Genomic DNA, 17,968 nt, shown 5'->3' on the forward strand with positions numbered 1-17,968 from the left:
AGTAATATTTCTGATCTATCAGAGTCACAAAATAGATAAATTTGAAGCTTCTATGAAAGTACTAACTTTTGGTAGTACTGTTAGTTTTGCTAACTTATTTTGTGGGTCATTATGTTAGCTTGGCTGATTGGACTTGCCTTTACTTAACAAAATTATATACTAATATATCTCCCCCGTAGTTATCTGTTGGTAAGCTCGGAAGTGAAGAAAAAAGGTGAAGGAACTGGTCTCCAATAAAGCATTTAGATTACAAGACTTTTCCAGTTATTAAACACTATCTGCTTCGTCACTTCAAATAGATCATACACCTATTATGGAATTCCGAGAACCAGTTTCCAGGTAAATGCTGTCCTATGTCCGAAATTTATAAGCATGTCAAAGGTTGTAATGTTAGCTTACTCTTCTAACTTCAGCTTATTCATTTTGTCTCTCCTATATAGAAATATGATTTTGAACAAACGACAAAAATCGCACGTTTAAGTTCTCTATGATAGGTCGCTGGATGCAAAGAGTAAATTTGATCAAAAGAAAATTATTTCTATGGTACTTGATAGATGATATGAAGGCTGATCTGATGTATTTAGTAAGGTCTATTTGACATATTCTTTTTTCCTTCAATTATTTACTACCATGCCAAAGGTAGAAATAGTATCACCAATTCAAGAAGGGGACGTTTGTGGTAGAACACTCAATTGGACTGGACAGTGACTGAGTGGTCCTTGAAGATAGAAGTCTGTCATTGTCAAAGAAGTCTTTTCCTTTGTAATTAAGGTACATACTTTCTTCAAGTCCACTAGGAAATGCAAAGAAAAGCACAAACAAGCGCATAGTATAATGGATCTTAACGGAAATCAAGCAGTTTTGATTTCTGTGAGTACAAATGAAATAGCTATCTCATGAATACTGTCCTCGTAAATTATATCCATCTTTTCATTAGTGCAAGCATTAAAACAGGTAGCTTTTTAAGGTGACGACAAAGCAACGCAACTATCTTTAAGTGTCTTAACTACTATCATCATGGTATCCTTGTACTATTCTGATTACACAAATACGCAGAGGCTACATGGCGTCATACAAGCAACAAGGGAAGGAAAAAAAACATCTCATTGTCGAGGAGTGTGACAAGAATTTAGGATAATGAACAAACAGCATTTAGTATGGAGAGAACATCTTTTTGACGTAAAGGAAGATCAGAATTGGTCTCTTGTATATTATTATCGTTATTATTGTTCATTTTGTGAAAGTTTGGTCAAATAGTTGAAATAGTTCTTATTAATCAGTTGTTATACCAAATAATGGACTCGTTATATATAAAATAAAATATACAATAGATAATACACATTTTGACAAACTTTGATCAAACTTCAGTGTTCGCCTGAATGGTTATACTTTTTCCAACATATTTTGCTTTGTAGCAATTTTCATGTTCTAAATCCATATATGTGATATACTTTGATGTCTACTGTCGATAAATTCACCAATTATCACATTACCATATTATTATGTAATGTTTACCACCGATAGATTTACTGCTTCTCATATTACCCCATTATTATGTAATTCGGACGTGGAGGAAGATCAGAGGATGATCCTTTTATATTATTTTCGTTAATATTGTTCATGTTGTGGATGTCAGTCAAGTTAGTGAAGTAATTCTTATTAATCAGTGGTTATATCAAATAATACACTGGTTATATATAAAATATAATCATAATATAAAATAATATAAAGTGATACAAACTTTGATCAAACTTCAGTGTTCACCTGAGTATTTATACCTTTTCCAACACATTTTGAATTATGCCAATTATCATGTTATAGATTTATGAGTCAATACGTTGTCATAATTATCTTACCATAATTATTGCATGATAATATGTATTCGGGTTTATCACGCCATATATGGTTCGTGTCAATATATGGTCGTGTTTATCACACCATAATTATTGTTCATATCTTCTCTAACATTATAAATTTGTCATTGTAACTATCAAAACACTGAAATGTCAGTATAATGCCATTTCCAGCAGTAACGGTCGGATGAATTATAGCTTAATGTTATAATTTATGTGTTTATGTCAAAGATAAAAACAACAACATACGGGCGTGTGGCGTAGTTGGTAGCGCGCTCCCTTAGCATGGGAGAGGTCTTCGGTTCGATTCCGGACTCGTCCAATTTTTTTTGAAATTAGTTATTCCCCCGCACTTACTCACTTCGTTGAAAGCAAACCAATGTCATAAAACGAAAATCAGCATATTGAGTAACGTGGGTATATAGTGTAAATATTTGTAAATGAGTTTGTTCTTTTGAGTTTTTGCTTTACCCGAATAATGAATGTCTGATTACGCATTATGGAATACGATTGTGCAATGATGGTTATTAAAATCCTATAAGAAAAAGGGGATGCAAAAGTATATCTATTTTGAAATGATGTTCCTGTCTGTTACAGTGTAAAATGCATGCTATGACGGTTAGTTTTGATTATTAATTTTTTCAATCTTCATCACTCACTTCGATATCGCTCAATTCGCTAAGATCATCCAAGTCACTTAAATCGACGTCTCCATCTTCTGCTGCATCATCTTCATCATCCTCCATACCGCTTCCATCTAATTCATCATCTTCGGCTTTTCTTTTCTGCCCAGTTCATCATCATCAGATAAATCGGTATCTTCATCTTCATCATCTTCATTTTCATCATTACCAAACATAGAATCATACTTTTCAGGAGTAGCGTACTTATCAATGTATTCTTTGATTTTTTGTTCGTAAAGAACTTTATCCCTAAGTTGTAAAGTGGCAGCTTCATTATTTAATGGATCGCTCCCATTAGGTTCCTTTAACAAACCAGGTATCATCCATTCTACGATATTAATCAAGTCATATAAAGGCGACCAAGTAGAATTAATAACGTCTAAACAAATAGAACCAGATGCTACATCAATATTTGGATGAAAAATCTTATTCACGAAACCTATACTTGGAGATTTGTAAGGATAATTATCAGGTAACTCCACGTGTAATCTCCAAACACCATGTTCATAGGGAGTGTCCTTAGGACCGTGAAATTTGACATGAAACTCTTGCATATTATCATTAACCAAAGTAACTTTATGATCAGACATCAACAGTTTCATAACATCAGTTTCAATCCTTCTCTTAGAATTATTCATTTTTCCTTTATTTACGTGCTTTACTTTTTTCACTTATAGATATCTTTGGTTGAGAAAAATAAACTCAGATCACTAACCTTGAGTAAGCAACTTGTTTTAAGTTATATGTTTATTTAACAACTTCTTCTTTATATACTGCTTCAATATCCAATTTTCTTTAAAAAGGGAGGCCTAACTGAGTTAGTCAAACAATCAGTCTTTCCTTTTGCCGAGCGCGGTTCACCTGAATATCTGAAAGTCCGCCAAAAAAAAAAACGAGGCCATGACTCTAAAAGGAAGTAATTACTTTTTATAGAGGACTAATTACCGCATTCGGATACTACTCTGGCTTCGGAAAAGAAAAAAGTTTCTGAAATGCGGGAGAGCACAAAAAATATAATTGTACGAATTGTAGTAATTTAAGAAAATTTAAAAAAACAAGAGATCGCGGGCGTGTGGCGTAGTTGGTAGCGCGCTCCCTTAGCATGGGAGAGGTCTTCGGTTCGATTCCGGACTCGTCCAATTTTTTTTTTTTTTTAAATTATATACTGTTCAATGTAGTCTTATCTACTCGATCTATTCATCTTCCCAAGCATCACGTTCAAAAACTTGCTTCGAAATAGTTCAGGATCGTCCCAAAAATAGAGTTTCCCGTAGTATTGGTTTTCTAAACCATTTTTCATGTAGTACCTAAACCAATAATAGATGTGATCTCTTGTTAGCATCATATCAATGTCATCATTAAGTCGCCTTTTTATAATGTGTCTTCTACTGTTGAAAAAAACTCCGGCATGTTCTGGTGATATGGAAAATTTTGATTTATCATCTAAATTCATCAAATTTGTTACAATTTTTTGAAGTTCTAGTACACCTCTCTTTTTTATGGTTCTATTAAAACTTTCTTGCCTTTCTATACAGTCACGATTACTGTCGAGGAAATAAAATCTGGAATGTTTAAGCACGCGTGGACAAAATCTACCAAGCCGTCTTTCGAAAAGAGTTTTTTGCATCCCATTCTCACCTTCTTTTAGTTTTACTTCAGATAATTTACTTCTACGTAAAATGTATTCTTTTGTTGCTTGGTATTTACCCACATTTGCATAGATTGTTGCACCCTCTTCAGGATTAGACAATAGAATATTGTCTTTATATGCTTCTGGAATCTTCAGAGCAACTTGAATTTTCTCTATAATAAGGTCTTTAATCGTTCTATGGTTTTTCTTTCCACCAGTCAAAGATTCTAGAGACTGTATGGTAAAATTTGTACGAATTGAACTATATTTACTTGAACTTCCATCGAGAATGGTCATCAAATCTTCTACGGGTTCGATAATATTGTTTTTCATTGGTGCAAGTTGATGAATCAAAACGCTGTCATAACAGTTCGTATCATTTAACTGCTCTTTGTCAATAGTCGTAGTAGCATTCACCAAAGGTCCTTTCTCTGAAGCAATTAAGGCTGCCGTATTGGTCCTCTCTTTGATTTTAACATTATCTAAATTCGAATTCACAGGTATTAGGACATTTGGTCCCGAATATTTAGCTGGATTGCCAAACTTCCTGATTGCGACAGACCAGTTGGAATTGTCTTGCAATTGCAAACTGTTTTCCTTGACATTCTCTCCAGCTGAATGAGAATTATAAACAGTATTACAAGTGAGTAAAGAATCATTACATGGGTCATTACGACTACTTTCAAAGTGTTTAGGTTTTTTAACGCGTTCTGAGACACATGCATCTTGAATCCAGTCCATTTTCTCGCCAGCTGTTGAAGCATGTATAATGTAATGACCCACACGTTCAGACTGCGATATCCTGTCTAGACAGCTCATACGACAAAAAATAGCAAGTTTACTTTATGGTTCAAGTGAGTTACACGTCTCTTCTCTTACAGCAAGCTGTCATTGATCTTTATCTCATGTCATTTGCGCCACAATGACTAGAAAAGCTAAATACCGGAAAGCAGGAACAATAATCTAACTCCAGGTATCTGCAAATCTTATATGACGACGCCTCGTCTTACAGTCACATACACATCCCACGGGGACAGCATACGTCCTCCTCGTATCCCAGCAGCATCTATACGTATCCCACATGCATGCATGCTTGACCTTTCCCATATACAACAACACCTCCTCTCCTCGTAAGCCTTCCCTCCTTCTCTTCCCCCCCCCCTGCCCTCTCCGTGTCACCACCGAAACAAATCTCCGATCTCAACACTCCCTGGCCCCACCATCCCAGACAGGCTGAGCCGCCGCAGCTCAGCCCGAGCCAAGAGCTTGCAACACACAGCTGACACCTCGCCCATTTCCACTCTGCTGCCCGTTTCATCGAGAGAAAGAAAAAACAGTCAATTTTCACAGAATATCATGCCATTCGAGCGAAGAAAGTGTCGTACAAGCAAAACCCCGAAGGGGCTACATAGAGTATGGATTTTCAGGTAACACTTTAGAAAGGTGGTGGTGGGGCCCATCAAAGCAACCTTGGCTAAAAACGTTTATAAGGAGAACAATTGCTTGACTTGTTTAGGATCTTCTTGGGAGTAACTCAATCTTATATAATCCATAGTTAAGATACTACAAGTAGGAAGAAGATAAAAATAATGTACCAGGTTCCTGAAAATGTTAAGGCTGCAATTGAATTCGACCCTTGGTTAAAACCTTACGGTCAAGTTCTTTCTGAAAGACGTTACTTGGCTGATAAGTGGTCATACGATATCAAACATGCTACCCCTGATGGATCTGAACAATCTCTATCGCAATTCGCCAGAGACTCTTACAAATCTTATGGTTTACATGTGAATCCAAAGACTAATGAGATCACTTACAAAGAATGGGCTCCAAACGCTAAGAACGCTTTTCTAGTCGGTGAGTTCAACAATTGGGAAAAATATACTCATCAACTGGAAGGAAAAGATGAATTCGGTAACTTTAGTATCACCATACCACCAACTAAAACAGGTGAAGCCGCTATCCCACATGATTCTAAAATTAAAGTCATGTTCCAATTGGAAGACGGTACTGAGATTTATCGTCTACCTGCCTGGATTACCAGAGCCACTCAACCATCAAAGGAAACTTCTAAACAATACGGTCCTGCTTACGAAGGTAGATTCTGGAATCCACCTCAACCATACAAATTTAAGAATTCAAGACCAAAATTCAATGAGAAATTGAACTCCTTAAGAATCTATGAAGCTCATGTCGGCATCTCATCTCCTGAACCAAAAGTCACCTCTTACAAAGAATTCACTCAAAAGATCTTACCAAGAATTAAATACTTAGGTTACGATGCCATTCAACTGATGGCTATCATGGAACACGCCTACTACGCTTCCTTTGGTTACCAAGTCACCAATTTCTTTGCTGCAAGTTCCCGTTATGGTACCCCAGAAGACTTGAAAGAATTGGTAGACACCGCTCATGGTATGGGTATCCTAGTCTTATTGGATGTCGTCCATAGTCACGCTTCTAAGAATGTAGAAGATGGTTTAAATAGATTTGATGGATCAGATCATCAATATTTCCACTCTTTATCCTCTGGAAGAGGTGAACATCCACTATGGGATTCTAGATTATTCAATTACGGCTCTTTCGAAGTCCAAAGGTTCCTATTAGCCAACTTGGCCTACTACATTGACGTGTATAAGTTCGATGGTTTCAGATTTGATGGTGTCACCTCAATGTTATATCTACATCACGGTGTTGGTGAAGGTGGTGCATTCAGCGGTGACTACGATGAATACTTATCAAAGGAAAGATCCGCAGTTGATCATGAAGCATTGGCGTACCTAATGTTAGCTAACGACCTTGTTCACGAATTATTGCCTCAATCTGCAGTTACTATCGCTGAAGATGTTTCAGGCTATCCAACCTTATGTTTACCTCGCTCGATGGGTGGTGCTGGTTTCGACTATAGACTTGCCATGGCTTTACCTGACATGTGGATTAAATTACTAAAGGAAAAGAAGGACGACGATTGGGACATTGGTAACATTGTCTTCACTTTAACTAACAGAAGACATGGTGAAAAGGTTGTATCATATTGTGAATCACACGATCAAGCATTAGTTGGTGACAAGACATTAGCTTTCTGGTTGATGGATGCCGCTATGTACACGGATATGACCGTACTCAAAGAACTTAGTTTAGTCATCGACCGTGGTATCGCTCTACATAAAATGATTAGACTACTAACGCATTCTTTAGGTGGTGAAGCTTACCTAAATTTTGAAGGTAATGAATTCGGACATCCAGAATGGTTAGATTTCCCAAATGTTAATAATAATGATAGTTATCATTATGCTCGTAGACAATTCAACTTAGTTGATGACCATTTGTTACGTTACCGTCACTTAAACGATTTTGATAGAGCTATGCAATTATGTGAGAAAAAACATCAATGGTTGAATACTCCTCAAGCTTACGTCTCATTGAAGCACGAAGTTGATAAAGTTATTGTCTTTGAGCGTAATGGCCTCTTATTCATTTTCAATTTCCATCCAACAAATAGTTTCACAGATTACAGAGTTGGTGTTGATCAAGCTGGTTGTTATAGAATTGTTTTGAATTCTGATCGTGATGAATTTGGTGGACACGATAGAATTGATGAGAGTTCCAAATTCTACACCACTGATTTAGAATGGAACAATAGAAGAAATTTTCTTCAAGTGTACATTCCAAGTAGAACTGCCATAGTCCTTGCTTTAGAAAAATAGATAAAGTGTTAATGCTTTTTAGATAAATCGCATATTAACACATTATATAGCTGATTATAGATAAATTCCTCTACTATCATATCAAATTTTTTCTTGATATCAAGCGTGTATTATTTGCAAGATTTGATGAAACGAATGTTGATATCTATATATATATAGTCAAGTGTCTTATACCGTGAATTCATCGGATATTTAATTTTTATTTTGTTTTAACAAGGTTAAATTTGTGCCAAGCTAAGCCTCTCAAATATACTACGAGAAAAACAAGATATAAAAATTAAAGAGAATACGACATTAAAGGTTACAAGGCATGAAGTTCTTGGCGTTTCATATAATAGAGTGCTTAAATATGAATGTAAGCTATATCTCCTTGAAGGAACACAAATTCCATTTTGTAAGATTTTGAATGATTTGCAAAACATATCTAATAAAAAAGAAAACGCTGGAACATATATTCCAGCTAGTATGTAATAATCCCCCTTCTCATCCATTCAAATATTCGATAGCAACCATCTTAAAACATGTAGAGAAGAAGATTCTGCGACTTGATAATAAAGCCTTCCTATGATTTACTTTTTATAATACTAAACAATGACATATATAATTCAAAAATTATTTCAATCCTATAGTGCATATTTCTAAATTCCTCATCTGTTGTAACATATCCTCAATTTTAATATCTAGTTGACCGTTTGCGTAATCTTCTCTCGATTGGGCATCTAAATATTGCTGCAATTGAGCTAGTCTAGTATAACCATCCGTACAAAATCTTAATTGAATCTTTATTAGTGCTTCAAAGCTTGGATCAAAATAAGGAACTCTAAGAGCAATTAATTGCGGTAGTTCTGTCTTTAATTGCTCGTTCAAATTATCATACACGTCCTTTGCTAGAGTCAATTCTTTCTCAGCTCTAGGTAATTTAGTGGAATCCTTTGCAGGCTTGTCCACAAGCCTACGTACTTTAGCTTTGGCAGCTTCATAATCTTTCTTTTTATGATCTCTTTTCTTTATTGCTTCATCGATCTCCTTGAAATAGCCAGCAAATTTTGCGACAGGATCTATCACAGTTTCTCTGAGAGGACCATCTAACTGTTTCACGGTCTCAGTATCAAAATCCTGTACTGACTGCAAATAGTAGTTCCCCACGTTTGCACCGCTGTTAGCAGCAAATTTGGAGTCATCATACAAATTCGATATGACCTCCGCAATGGAAACCTGAGCGGAAGTCATAGCTCTCAAGGAGTCCAAATAGCCTTTTGCTTCCTTCTGCAAAGATTCTCCTGCTGTTTCTAGGGTTTTAAACCTACGTTCTTCCATATCATACTCCCTGTCCGTTACTTTATCAACATTTTTAATAATCACACTGTTACCAGCTCTGCTTACAGCTTTTTTAAAACCACCCCAACTCATTTCAATACTTTGTACCAGGTAAAATTTTTAATATCCAAATAGTCTGAGTACTTGACAAATTCCCAATATCTACCACTCGGTAACTTCAATAGACAATCTCATCTTCTTAAATAGCTTTTATCTCAGATGGTCCGAATTTCCCTTATTTTAATTCACATTGAATCGGAAAATCTACATTTCAGGAGCGTCTGTGACTTTTCAGGAAAAGCTGAGAAACGTCCGCACAATGTTTTGTTCGAACATTCCTGAAATTGTATGGAGGCGCAGAAATCTCGCAAAGAGAAAAGTATCACAAGCGATGCTCTCCAGTGACAGACCTTCTTGAAACAAACTTATAACAAGCCTGAAGAGTAATCAATTACAGTCCGACTACAACCTTCAAACAGCAGTATTCTTCACAATTTAGAATACCGTCTTTGAGTTATATACTGTTTTATATAGTACTGTGACCAAGGGACACGATTCTTGATCATTTCATCGAAATCGTGCCTATTTTTTCGTTTATAGACCATGTTAAGAACTGGTATCTGGAAAGAACGTGGTCGTAAATCCGAATTCTCTTTATTCGCGAGACCTGTAACATCATTATACCATGCGATAAATGCCACTATGGTAGCTAGAACATGGCCAGCCTTGATGATACTTTTATTGCCGGCAAAATTACCTATTGATAGCAGTAAAAATGTTGTCGCCAGCAAGAAAAATAGTGCAAAAAACATGATCATCGATTTCATGGTGAATACACTTAAACCATATGTGAATATGCACCATCCCAAAAGATAAAATCCCAGTGCTTTTTGTAATTCCCTTTCTTCATTTTCGTAGGCATCTAGTATTCTAAACCATGGTATGTGAATGGCCCCAAAACTCAACCAGAATCCACCGTATGAACATAATGCCGTGGCACCGAATATATTTTCAACAGCAATTTCCCAAATACCGGCAATTAATTGTACTATTCCGCCATAAAACAGAGCTGCACCAACAACTACGTTTGGAATATGGATCCCTTGAGCTCTTGTATTATAGATGGATAAAACAAATGTGGTTAATGCAAAACCAGAAAGTCCCAGCGGTGATGGGTTAGCGAACTTGTGTACCGGTGGCGGAGGAAGCCCAGGCCTTAAGGTACCTTCAAAGGCATCAATCAATTCACATTTAGAACATTTTTTATGTCCGATATAGACGAAGTCGGCCTCTTCTTCGATGGATCCTATTTTAGATGGCTGAATAAAAGTCCCACTGATGCTTTGGTGAACAAATATATTATCTGAGCTTCGCAAAGTTGAAGTCGAGACATCATCCTTTTGATTCGTAGACATTTCTTATTGTAAAAATGTTACGTGGTTCTGAAATCTTGAAACTACAAAGCTGATCCAAGGAACTAAAAGTAAGTAGTTCTCTACCTTATAACTTCTTATACGACTCTCCCAAAGTTTGTACCGTCTTCTTTAGCTACACAATTGCCTGACATCAATGATAACGCAGCATTTACTTTTGTTTAGAAAGGGGGGAGGAGTGAAATTTTTATTGTGTCCAGTAAAAAAAGGTGTCGAGTAGTATTGGAAGATTATCTATTGAGGAATGTTCATCGCCTCGAAAGTAAATCAAAAAAGCAAAACAAAACAAGCCAAACCTCCAAACTTTAATTTCGATAAATTCCTAAATATTTGTGCTATCATTGTGCTTGGTTTGGAACTATCCTTTACTAAGACTTGATGCTCAGTTAACTAACAGAACCTATAGTCGAACGTTTCTACGTCGAGTTATTGGATGGTGATCGGCAACATGATAGAGCCGCTCGGACTTTTTTCACCAACGACAACTTCAGAGAAAAAGCTTGTAACACTAACTTACTAAGAAGTTACCGATCTATCAAGTTTTCCACTTACCTAACCGGCTTTTGACATCCGTCACATCTCCTTTCAGAAAAGATTTCTATACACAATGTCAGTAGTATAGATGAGCAAAAAACGTAATGTGGGAGAGCTTTCATGTGCCGCAATATTCAAATAGATAAATACTTAAAATGAACATCTTAGAAAGTAAATGGCTTTTTGTATACCTTTAAGTAAAGACTATAAAGAGTATATAAAGAAGTGCTTGAAATCCTACCGGTGAAAAGCCTTCTTTTTTCGCATTTCAAAGTTCTCCAATAATTCTATTATTAGTGGGTAACTGTATTGGATGTGCAATAATGTAGGAATTTTGTCTCGTGGCAATACCGGACCATGCATTATACCACGCTGTAAACGCGTCAAGTGTCCCCACTACACCACCTGCGACTTGAACGTGATGATTCCCTGTGAAATTCGCAATTGCCAAGAGGAGAAACGTTATGGCAGTTAAAAAGAATAGTGCAAAAAACATCAAAGTAGCTTTTAAAGTACACAGACACAGTCCAAAGGTAAAAATGGTCCAGCCAAGCAGATATATACCCAGTGCATTTCCTAGATCAGATTCCTTTTCCTTATATGCATCCAGTATACCGAACCATGGTATATAAATTGCACCAAAGCTTAACCAAAATCCTCCGTACGAACATAACGCGGTACCACCGAATGTATTCTCCAATGCAATTTCCCAGATACCTGCAATAAGTTGAACAAGTCCACCATAGAACATGGCAAGCCCGACTACAACATTTGGAATATCGATACCTTGGGCGCCCGCATTACACAACGATAGCACAAATGTAGTCAAAGCAAACGCAGATAATCCCAATGGTACAGGGTTAGCAAATTTGTGACGAGGCTCAGGTGCTAGACCTGGTTCCAAGGTACCGCCGAATGCTCGACGTAGATCATCTGCTAAAAATTTTTGGCGCCCGATATAGATATATTCATTGTTAGTGCCAGAAGTGTAAATCCTGCCAGGTGGTTCAGTACTTTCTTGAATATTAAACTTATTTGAAGCATTTTCTACATTGTTGTCGGATTCATTGGAAGATAGGCAATGTGGGAGAGTATATTTATAGTCCTTATCCTGACTCAAATCAGTTAAGGCGATATTAGCTTCAAGATCGGTCATTTTTTCAAAGCCAATTTGGATTCCTTATTGCTCACGTCTATATCATACAAGAACTGTCATAGACTGCTATATATACACACTAGGCTCCTTTGAACCGAATACGATCCTGTATTTAATTAGATAACTGATGTCAATCTAAAAGGGACTTGAATGGTGCGAACAGCCCCATGATCTAGCCATTATATCTGAACGAGATCAAATAAATAACCCTTTTGATGATAGGTTAATCACATTCGGGGAATACATTTTCTCCCAGATAATATCCTCGATCTTCGTTAATTGGGAAAGGTGGGTCCATTCCTTTTTTGTTCACCACTTCGATCCTCAGATTTCCATTGTCTACGAAGGTGCAGGTACTTGTGACAAGACAAAAGAAATGTTTACTGAGGGGTGGTTGAAGGTCATCAACTGTATTCTTTTTTCTCCTTTTGATCTCTCAACAACAGTTTATATATCATCATCAACCGTGCCCGACGGAACAGAGATATCTCGGACTTTTGGCAGAATTCATGGTATGTCTTCTCTTTGAAATGGAATAGAGGGACAGCGAAATCGCAACAAACGATATTCTGACAATACATACTGCTAGCTTGTGAAGTGAACTTCACAAATGGTGTTTGGCAACCTCTAATAGTCACGGACTTCGCAAAAATAATCTATTCCTTAACCTAGCCGCAACTTTGCAACTTTGGAACCTGGAAAAATGAACGTTAAAAAAATTAAGACGTAACAGGCTTCGAATGACCACTGCTTAGACGTACACTTCTCTCACCATGATACTCTAATTCATTCTGCAAAATTCTTCGTAAGCATTCCAATGGCTTTCTGCACTCTTGCATTCTATCTTGTTGCAGCAGCAGCCCCCACACACCGTCGGCGTCCTGAGCTTCCTGTTCCAAAAAAATTTCGCGCGTGGGAATATGAGCTGCAATAAACTGCAGCTTAAGAAGAAGCTCGGTTCATAAATCTCATTTGCCGGACTCCCTTCATGGAACGGATCTCTTTTCTGCTGACATTGAAACGAGCATTCCGAATTGCCAAATTGTGATCACCAGCTTTTGAATTTGTCAAGCAAGACTGAAGCAACCACATCATTTCACGCAATTTCTACGCTAAACTCCTATGATATCAGTGTGTAAATTGTAATCATCCTATTCGAACCCAATGGCGTTGAAACCTCTCAAGTGCAGGAAAATAAGGATACTTTTCTTGTTATTGAAACATGTTATCTTTTCAACTTGAAATTTCATATAAATAAGTGAGCAATCTATCTAATTGTTAAAGGTCCCAATTTTTAGCGTTGATTTTAAATTTTATTTCTAAATTTGTCTTCTTTAGTAAGCCAAGAGCATTTATTTCTAATACAATGTCTTTATCTTCTAAGTTAAGTGTCAAAGATTTACAATTACAAGACAAGGGTGTCTTTATCAGAGTTGATTTCAACGTTCCATTGGATGGTAAGACCGTCACTTCCAACCAAAGAATCGTTGCTGCTTTACCAACCATCAACTACGTCTTAGACCACAAGCCAAAATACGTCGTCTTAGCTTCTCATTTAGGTAGACCAAATGGTGAAAGAAACGACAAATACTCTTTAGCTCCAGTCGCTAAGGAATTAGAAGCCTTATTAGGTAAGCCAGTCACTTTCTTAAACGATTGTGTCGGTCAAGAAGTTGAAGCTGCTGTCAAGGCTGCTGCTCCAGGTTCTGTTATCTTATTAGAAAACTTAAGATACCACATTGAAGAAGAAGGTTCCAGAAAGGTTGATGGCCAAAAGGTCAAGGCTTCAAAGGAAGATGTCGCCAAATTTAGACATCAATTGTCCTCTTTAGCCGATGTCTACATTAATGACGCTTTCGGTACTGCTCACAGAGCTCACTCTTCTATGGTCGGTTTCGATTTACCACAAAGAGCTGCCGGTTTCTTAATGCAAAAGGAATTAGAATACTTCGGTAAGGCTTTAGAAAACCCAACCAGACCATTCTTAGCCATCTTAGGTGGTGCTAAGGTTGCTGACAAGATTCAATTGATTGACAACTTATTAGACAAGGTCAATGCTATCATCATTGGTGGTGGTATGGCTTTCACTTTCAAGAAGGTCTTAGAAAACACTGAAATCGGTGACTCTATCTTCGACAAGGCTGGTGCCGAAATTGTTCCAAAATTAGTCGAAAAGGCTAAGAAGAACAACGTCGAAATTGTCTTACCGGTCGATTTTGTAATTGCTGACGCTTTCTCTGCTGATGCTAACACCAAGTTTGTTACCGACAAAGAAGGTATCCCAGCTGGCTGGCAAGGTTTAGATTGTGGTCCAGAATCTAGAAAGTTATTCGCTGCCACAATCGCCAAGGCTAAGACTATTGTCTGGAACGGTCCACCAGGTGTTTTCGAATTCGAAAAGTTCGCTGAAGGTACCAAGACTATGTTAGATGACGTTGTCAAGGCTTCCACCGCCGGTGCCACTACTATCATTGGTGGTGGTGACACTGCTACTGTCGCTAAGAAGTACGGTGTTGTCGAAAAGATTTCCCATGTCTCTACTGGTGGTGGTGCTTCCTTAGAATTATTAGAAGGTAAGGAATTACCGGGTGTTGCTTTCTTATCCCAGAAGCAATAAACGCACTTATAGAAATGATATAATATATATTTGACATATATAATTTCTCTATTATTATGCCTTTAATGAAAAATATAATTGACAGTATTTAAAAGAAACGTCTTATTATTCTATAGTTATGTAATGATGTTTTCGTCTGTCAAAATTCTGTCAAAACTTTCCCACGACTTGATTAAGTAAAGAGCATTGTTTCCCTCTTTGATGTCGAACTTCAAATAATGCACTCGATCATTCTGACAGAATTCATTAATTTCATCGATTGGAAGCCCCAAGATTTTCAATGTAATCTCATCAAATCTAGCTCTCTTATGTTTCGGATCTAGTAACAAGACCCCATTTACTCTAGGATGCAAGATACAAAGTAGATCTGTCTCACTATCACCGATATACCAATACTTCGTACCTTCCTCTTTCAGTTTTAAATCTGCTAAAAGATCCTCTAGTACAGTTACTTTGTCAGATCCTGTTAGTAGTTTATTGGAAAATTCTCCTGTATACTTCTCGCCTTCAACTAAGAGATTATTACAGAAGATGTGTTGCTCGCTCAGTAATCTTTCTTTCAATATCTCAGAAATAAATTCGGTTGACCAATTAACGGAAACAACGTAAAAGTCTTCTTTCTTTATTTTCAACTTTGCCAAAGTTGTGAAGTCTTTTCTCAGTAACAATGGTTCATCGATTAGTTTAGATGTTGCATAATCTTTCATTTGAGCCACAGTAATGTCTTTGAAAACAGAATACCTAGAAATCTCCTCGATGCTATTTAATTCTATCAACGCATTAAATGATTGGAAGGCAAATTCACTGTCCAGCAGTTTTCTGTAGTTTTGCGTTGAAAGTTTGAAAGAAGGTTCAATCTTGATTAACGGTAACTTTCTCTTATGCAGATTTGCATCGTACAGGTTATCAAAACCTTCCATGTAATTTTGAACAAAGTGAGACCATTTTGGCTTAAAATTGGATTTTAACAAATAAGGTAGCTCTGCTATTATTTCGATAGTATCCCTACTTGTAATTGTTTCATCAAAATCAGAAATAAATATGTTCCTCATATAAAATAATACTTCAGCCTTCCTTTCTTTTCGCCGGCACGTTTCTGATGACCTTCTTTTACTCTTAAGTTTCCAGAGTCTTCAATTACTTTCCGCGGGAATTGCTTCTAGCTCTCGAGGTATTTCCAACTGTGCGGTATTTGTCTGTGCAGCTTCGTCTTACTTGCTTGATTCTATGACGATTGCAGAGTGAGATTATTCTGGACATATTTCCGTCATTTTGTAAAACTTTACGAATTGTCGATTGTAAAATATGATTATTAGTTTTCAGTTACAAAGGGCATCGGTCTTGGAATAAAATTTCAAAAAAAAAAATTTACAGAAGTCGATGAGCTCGAATATCTAATAGAAACATCAAAAAGCCCACTGCTTAGAATCTTTAAGACCCTACAAATATATAGCTAGATACAATGTCAGAAGGACACATCCCGGCATGGAAAAGAATTGCTATAAAAAAGACATCCGCAGAAAATAATGGCGACGATTTTATTTCAGAAGATCCATTAAATGTTACCACCCATTTGTCTACGGGTTACCTTACAAAGAAAGAGAAAAAACGTATAATACAGGGTGATAGTGCAAAGGTTGCTACTAGTAAGAAAGTTTCTAAGCCTGGAAAGAAAGAGAAAAAGAGGGACAAATTACCAAAGGAAGAAAGACTTTTGAAGAAAAATCTGGTTTTGAAAGACCAACTTCGTTATTTGATTGATTTCTACAAGAAAAAAATCTCTGCAGAATTACCTGAAGAAATAATTGCATTAGAAAATGTGAAGGCAAACATTGTGGATGGTACTGCGACCGCTTCAAATGAACCCAAGGATGAAAATGCTGTCGTCGAATTATGGAAATTCTCAAAACAAAAGCAAAATTGGCTGATCAAACATTTTTTCAATATTGAAGAAATTCCAAGTGAATACAATGAGATGTTAGTATCATATTTCAAGGACCTACAAGGCAGATCCAGAACAGACCTTTTAGAAAAATGTTTAGCGCAACTAAAAGCTTGGAATGCGTATGCAGAAGAACAGGAACAAAAAATCAAGTCAATTGTGGAAGATAGCGATAAGGAGAAGGAACCAGAGGTTGAAAACGAAAAAAAATTAAAGGTGGTGATGAAGATGCTGAAAAACCTTCAGAGGAAAATAAAGAATTAGAAATGCCAAATAAAGATATCGTATCAAGGTGCCATAAACTAGTCACGTTATGGTCGAAAGATGATAAAACTGCCATTGAGACGTCCCTTCTTAGCTTAAGAAATTTCTTCTGAAGCATCATTTTACCATCATGTCCAAAATTACATGAATATCTATATAAACAAATCAAAATATTTTTTCACTTGTATAATATAAAAACAGCTAGAATACGTTAAGTCACATTCATTGAACCGATAGTGGTAAATGGCGTCATATCGATTAAATACTATGGATATTATTTTGATATATCGAGCTTGATGTAGCCTTTCGCCGTACTGAAAATATGGAAAATAAGTCGAAAAAAATCATCATCTTTAGAAGTAATCTACACATTAGAAAGATCAGATACTCGAAGAAAAGTAAAGGGAATGGCAATCGAACAATCTCTAAACTATTTTATAGACCATTTCGATGATTTGACCAAAATTCCTCCAGAGTTTACTGCGACAATCATCCCATATCTCAGAAACATTGAGGCAAGTAAAAACCAGACTAAAGAAATCCTAAGGAAATGCAAAAGCATTTTCGACAGGTGGGAATCTAGTGATGCAGACATATCGACATTGCTCCTGACTAGATGTTTGGAGATATGGTCTTGCATAAAAGGTGAAGAGTATTTTTTGGAAAACGAACCTCTCACAAATTTGATTATTGAAGAGGTAGATGCTGGAAATTATACACAGAAATTCAGGACTAAATACAGTGACAGTGGATCAGCCCTTGATAATCTCATTTTAGAAGAGGTTGAGGTAAGGGACTTTTTGTAGAGTCCTAGCCAATGATATTCAAGGAAAAT

General features: G+C 36.6%; 10 protein-coding genes and 2 non-coding genes across 12 annotated transcripts; 6 read left to right on the plus strand and 6 right to left on the minus strand.

Moving 5' to 3' along the window:
- The first annotated feature begins 2,102 nt into the window (after window positions 1-2,102).
- KAFR0Htrna9A lies at window positions 2,103-2,175 on the plus strand. Its single transcript has one exon. It is a non-coding gene; the product is annotated as a tRNA-Ala (tRNA).
- A 435-nt stretch (window positions 2,176-2,610) lies between these two features.
- Window positions 2,611-3,174, minus strand: UBC8 (E2 ubiquitin-conjugating protein UBC8; the record flags this gene model as incomplete). The annotated part of the gene is made up of 1 exon (XM_003958791.1): window positions 2,611-3,174. One exon carries the CDS (start codon window positions 3,172-3,174, stop codon window positions 2,611-2,613), a length of 564 nt encoding a protein of 187 aa, XP_003958840.1.
- A 428-nt stretch (window positions 3,175-3,602) lies between these two features.
- KAFR0Htrna10A lies at window positions 3,603-3,675 on the plus strand. The gene has a single exon. It is a non-coding gene; the product is annotated as a tRNA-Ala (tRNA).
- Window positions 3,676-3,716: 41 nt separating this feature from the next.
- On the minus strand, window positions 3,717-4,985 carry KAFR0H02970 (uncharacterized protein; the record flags this gene model as incomplete). Its single annotated transcript, XM_003958792.1, has 1 exon — window positions 3,717-4,985. The coding sequence occupies one exon, from the start codon at window positions 4,983-4,985 to the stop codon at window positions 3,717-3,719; it is 1,269 nt and encodes a 422-aa protein (XP_003958841.1).
- A 770-nt stretch (window positions 4,986-5,755) lies between these two features.
- On the plus strand, window positions 5,756-7,870 carry GLC3 (1,4-alpha-glucan branching enzyme; the record flags this gene model as incomplete). Its single annotated transcript, XM_003958793.1, has 1 exon — window positions 5,756-7,870. The coding sequence occupies one exon, from the start codon at window positions 5,756-5,758 to the stop codon at window positions 7,868-7,870; it is 2,115 nt and encodes a 704-aa protein (XP_003958842.1).
- Window positions 7,871-8,482: 612 nt separating this feature from the next.
- On the minus strand, window positions 8,483-9,280 carry KAFR0H02990 (BAR domain-containing protein; the record flags this gene model as incomplete). Its single annotated transcript, XM_003958794.1, has 1 exon — window positions 8,483-9,280. One exon carries the CDS (start codon window positions 9,278-9,280, stop codon window positions 8,483-8,485), a length of 798 nt encoding a protein of 265 aa, XP_003958843.1.
- Window positions 9,281-9,675: 395 nt separating this feature from the next.
- On the minus strand, window positions 9,676-10,602 carry KAFR0H02995 (acetate uptake transporter family protein; the record flags this gene model as incomplete). Its single annotated transcript, XM_003958795.1, has 1 exon — window positions 9,676-10,602. The coding sequence occupies one exon, from the start codon at window positions 10,600-10,602 to the stop codon at window positions 9,676-9,678; it is 927 nt and encodes a 308-aa protein (XP_003958844.1).
- Window positions 10,603-11,422: 820 nt separating this feature from the next.
- On the minus strand, window positions 11,423-12,310 carry KAFR0H03000 (acetate uptake transporter family protein; the record flags this gene model as incomplete). Its single annotated transcript, XM_003958796.1, has 1 exon — window positions 11,423-12,310. One exon carries the CDS (start codon window positions 12,308-12,310, stop codon window positions 11,423-11,425), a length of 888 nt encoding a protein of 295 aa, XP_003958845.1.
- Window positions 12,311-13,676: 1,366 nt separating this feature from the next.
- Window positions 13,677-14,927, plus strand: KAFR0H03010 (uncharacterized protein; the record flags this gene model as incomplete). Its single annotated transcript, XM_003958797.1, has 1 exon — window positions 13,677-14,927. The coding sequence occupies one exon, from the start codon at window positions 13,677-13,679 to the stop codon at window positions 14,925-14,927; it is 1,251 nt and encodes a 416-aa protein (XP_003958846.1).
- Window positions 14,928-15,043: 116 nt separating this feature from the next.
- Window positions 15,044-15,979, minus strand: CTO1 (Cto1p; the record flags this gene model as incomplete). The annotated part of the gene is made up of 1 exon (XM_003958798.1): window positions 15,044-15,979. The coding sequence occupies one exon, from the start codon at window positions 15,977-15,979 to the stop codon at window positions 15,044-15,046; it is 936 nt and encodes a 311-aa protein (XP_003958847.1).
- Window positions 15,980-16,389: 410 nt separating this feature from the next.
- RBP95 (RNA-binding ribosome assembly factor RBP95) lies at window positions 16,390-17,133 on the plus strand (the record flags this gene model as incomplete). The annotated part of the gene is made up of 1 exon (XM_003958799.1): window positions 16,390-17,133. One exon carries the CDS (start codon window positions 16,390-16,392, stop codon window positions 17,131-17,133), a length of 744 nt encoding a protein of 247 aa, XP_003958848.1.
- A 407-nt stretch (window positions 17,134-17,540) lies between these two features.
- On the plus strand, window positions 17,541-17,939 carry SWM2 (Swm2p; the record flags this gene model as incomplete). Its single annotated transcript, XM_003958800.1, has 1 exon — window positions 17,541-17,939. The coding sequence occupies one exon, from the start codon at window positions 17,541-17,543 to the stop codon at window positions 17,937-17,939; it is 399 nt and encodes a 132-aa protein (XP_003958849.1).
- Between the last annotated feature and the right edge of the window lie 29 nt (window positions 17,940-17,968).

The sequence above is a fragment of the Kazachstania africana genome, chromosome 8 (assembly GCF_000304475.1).
Source record: "Kazachstania africana CBS 2517 chromosome 8, complete genome".
Lineage (NCBI taxonomy): Eukaryota > Fungi > Ascomycota > Saccharomycetes > Saccharomycetales > Saccharomycetaceae > Kazachstania > Kazachstania africana.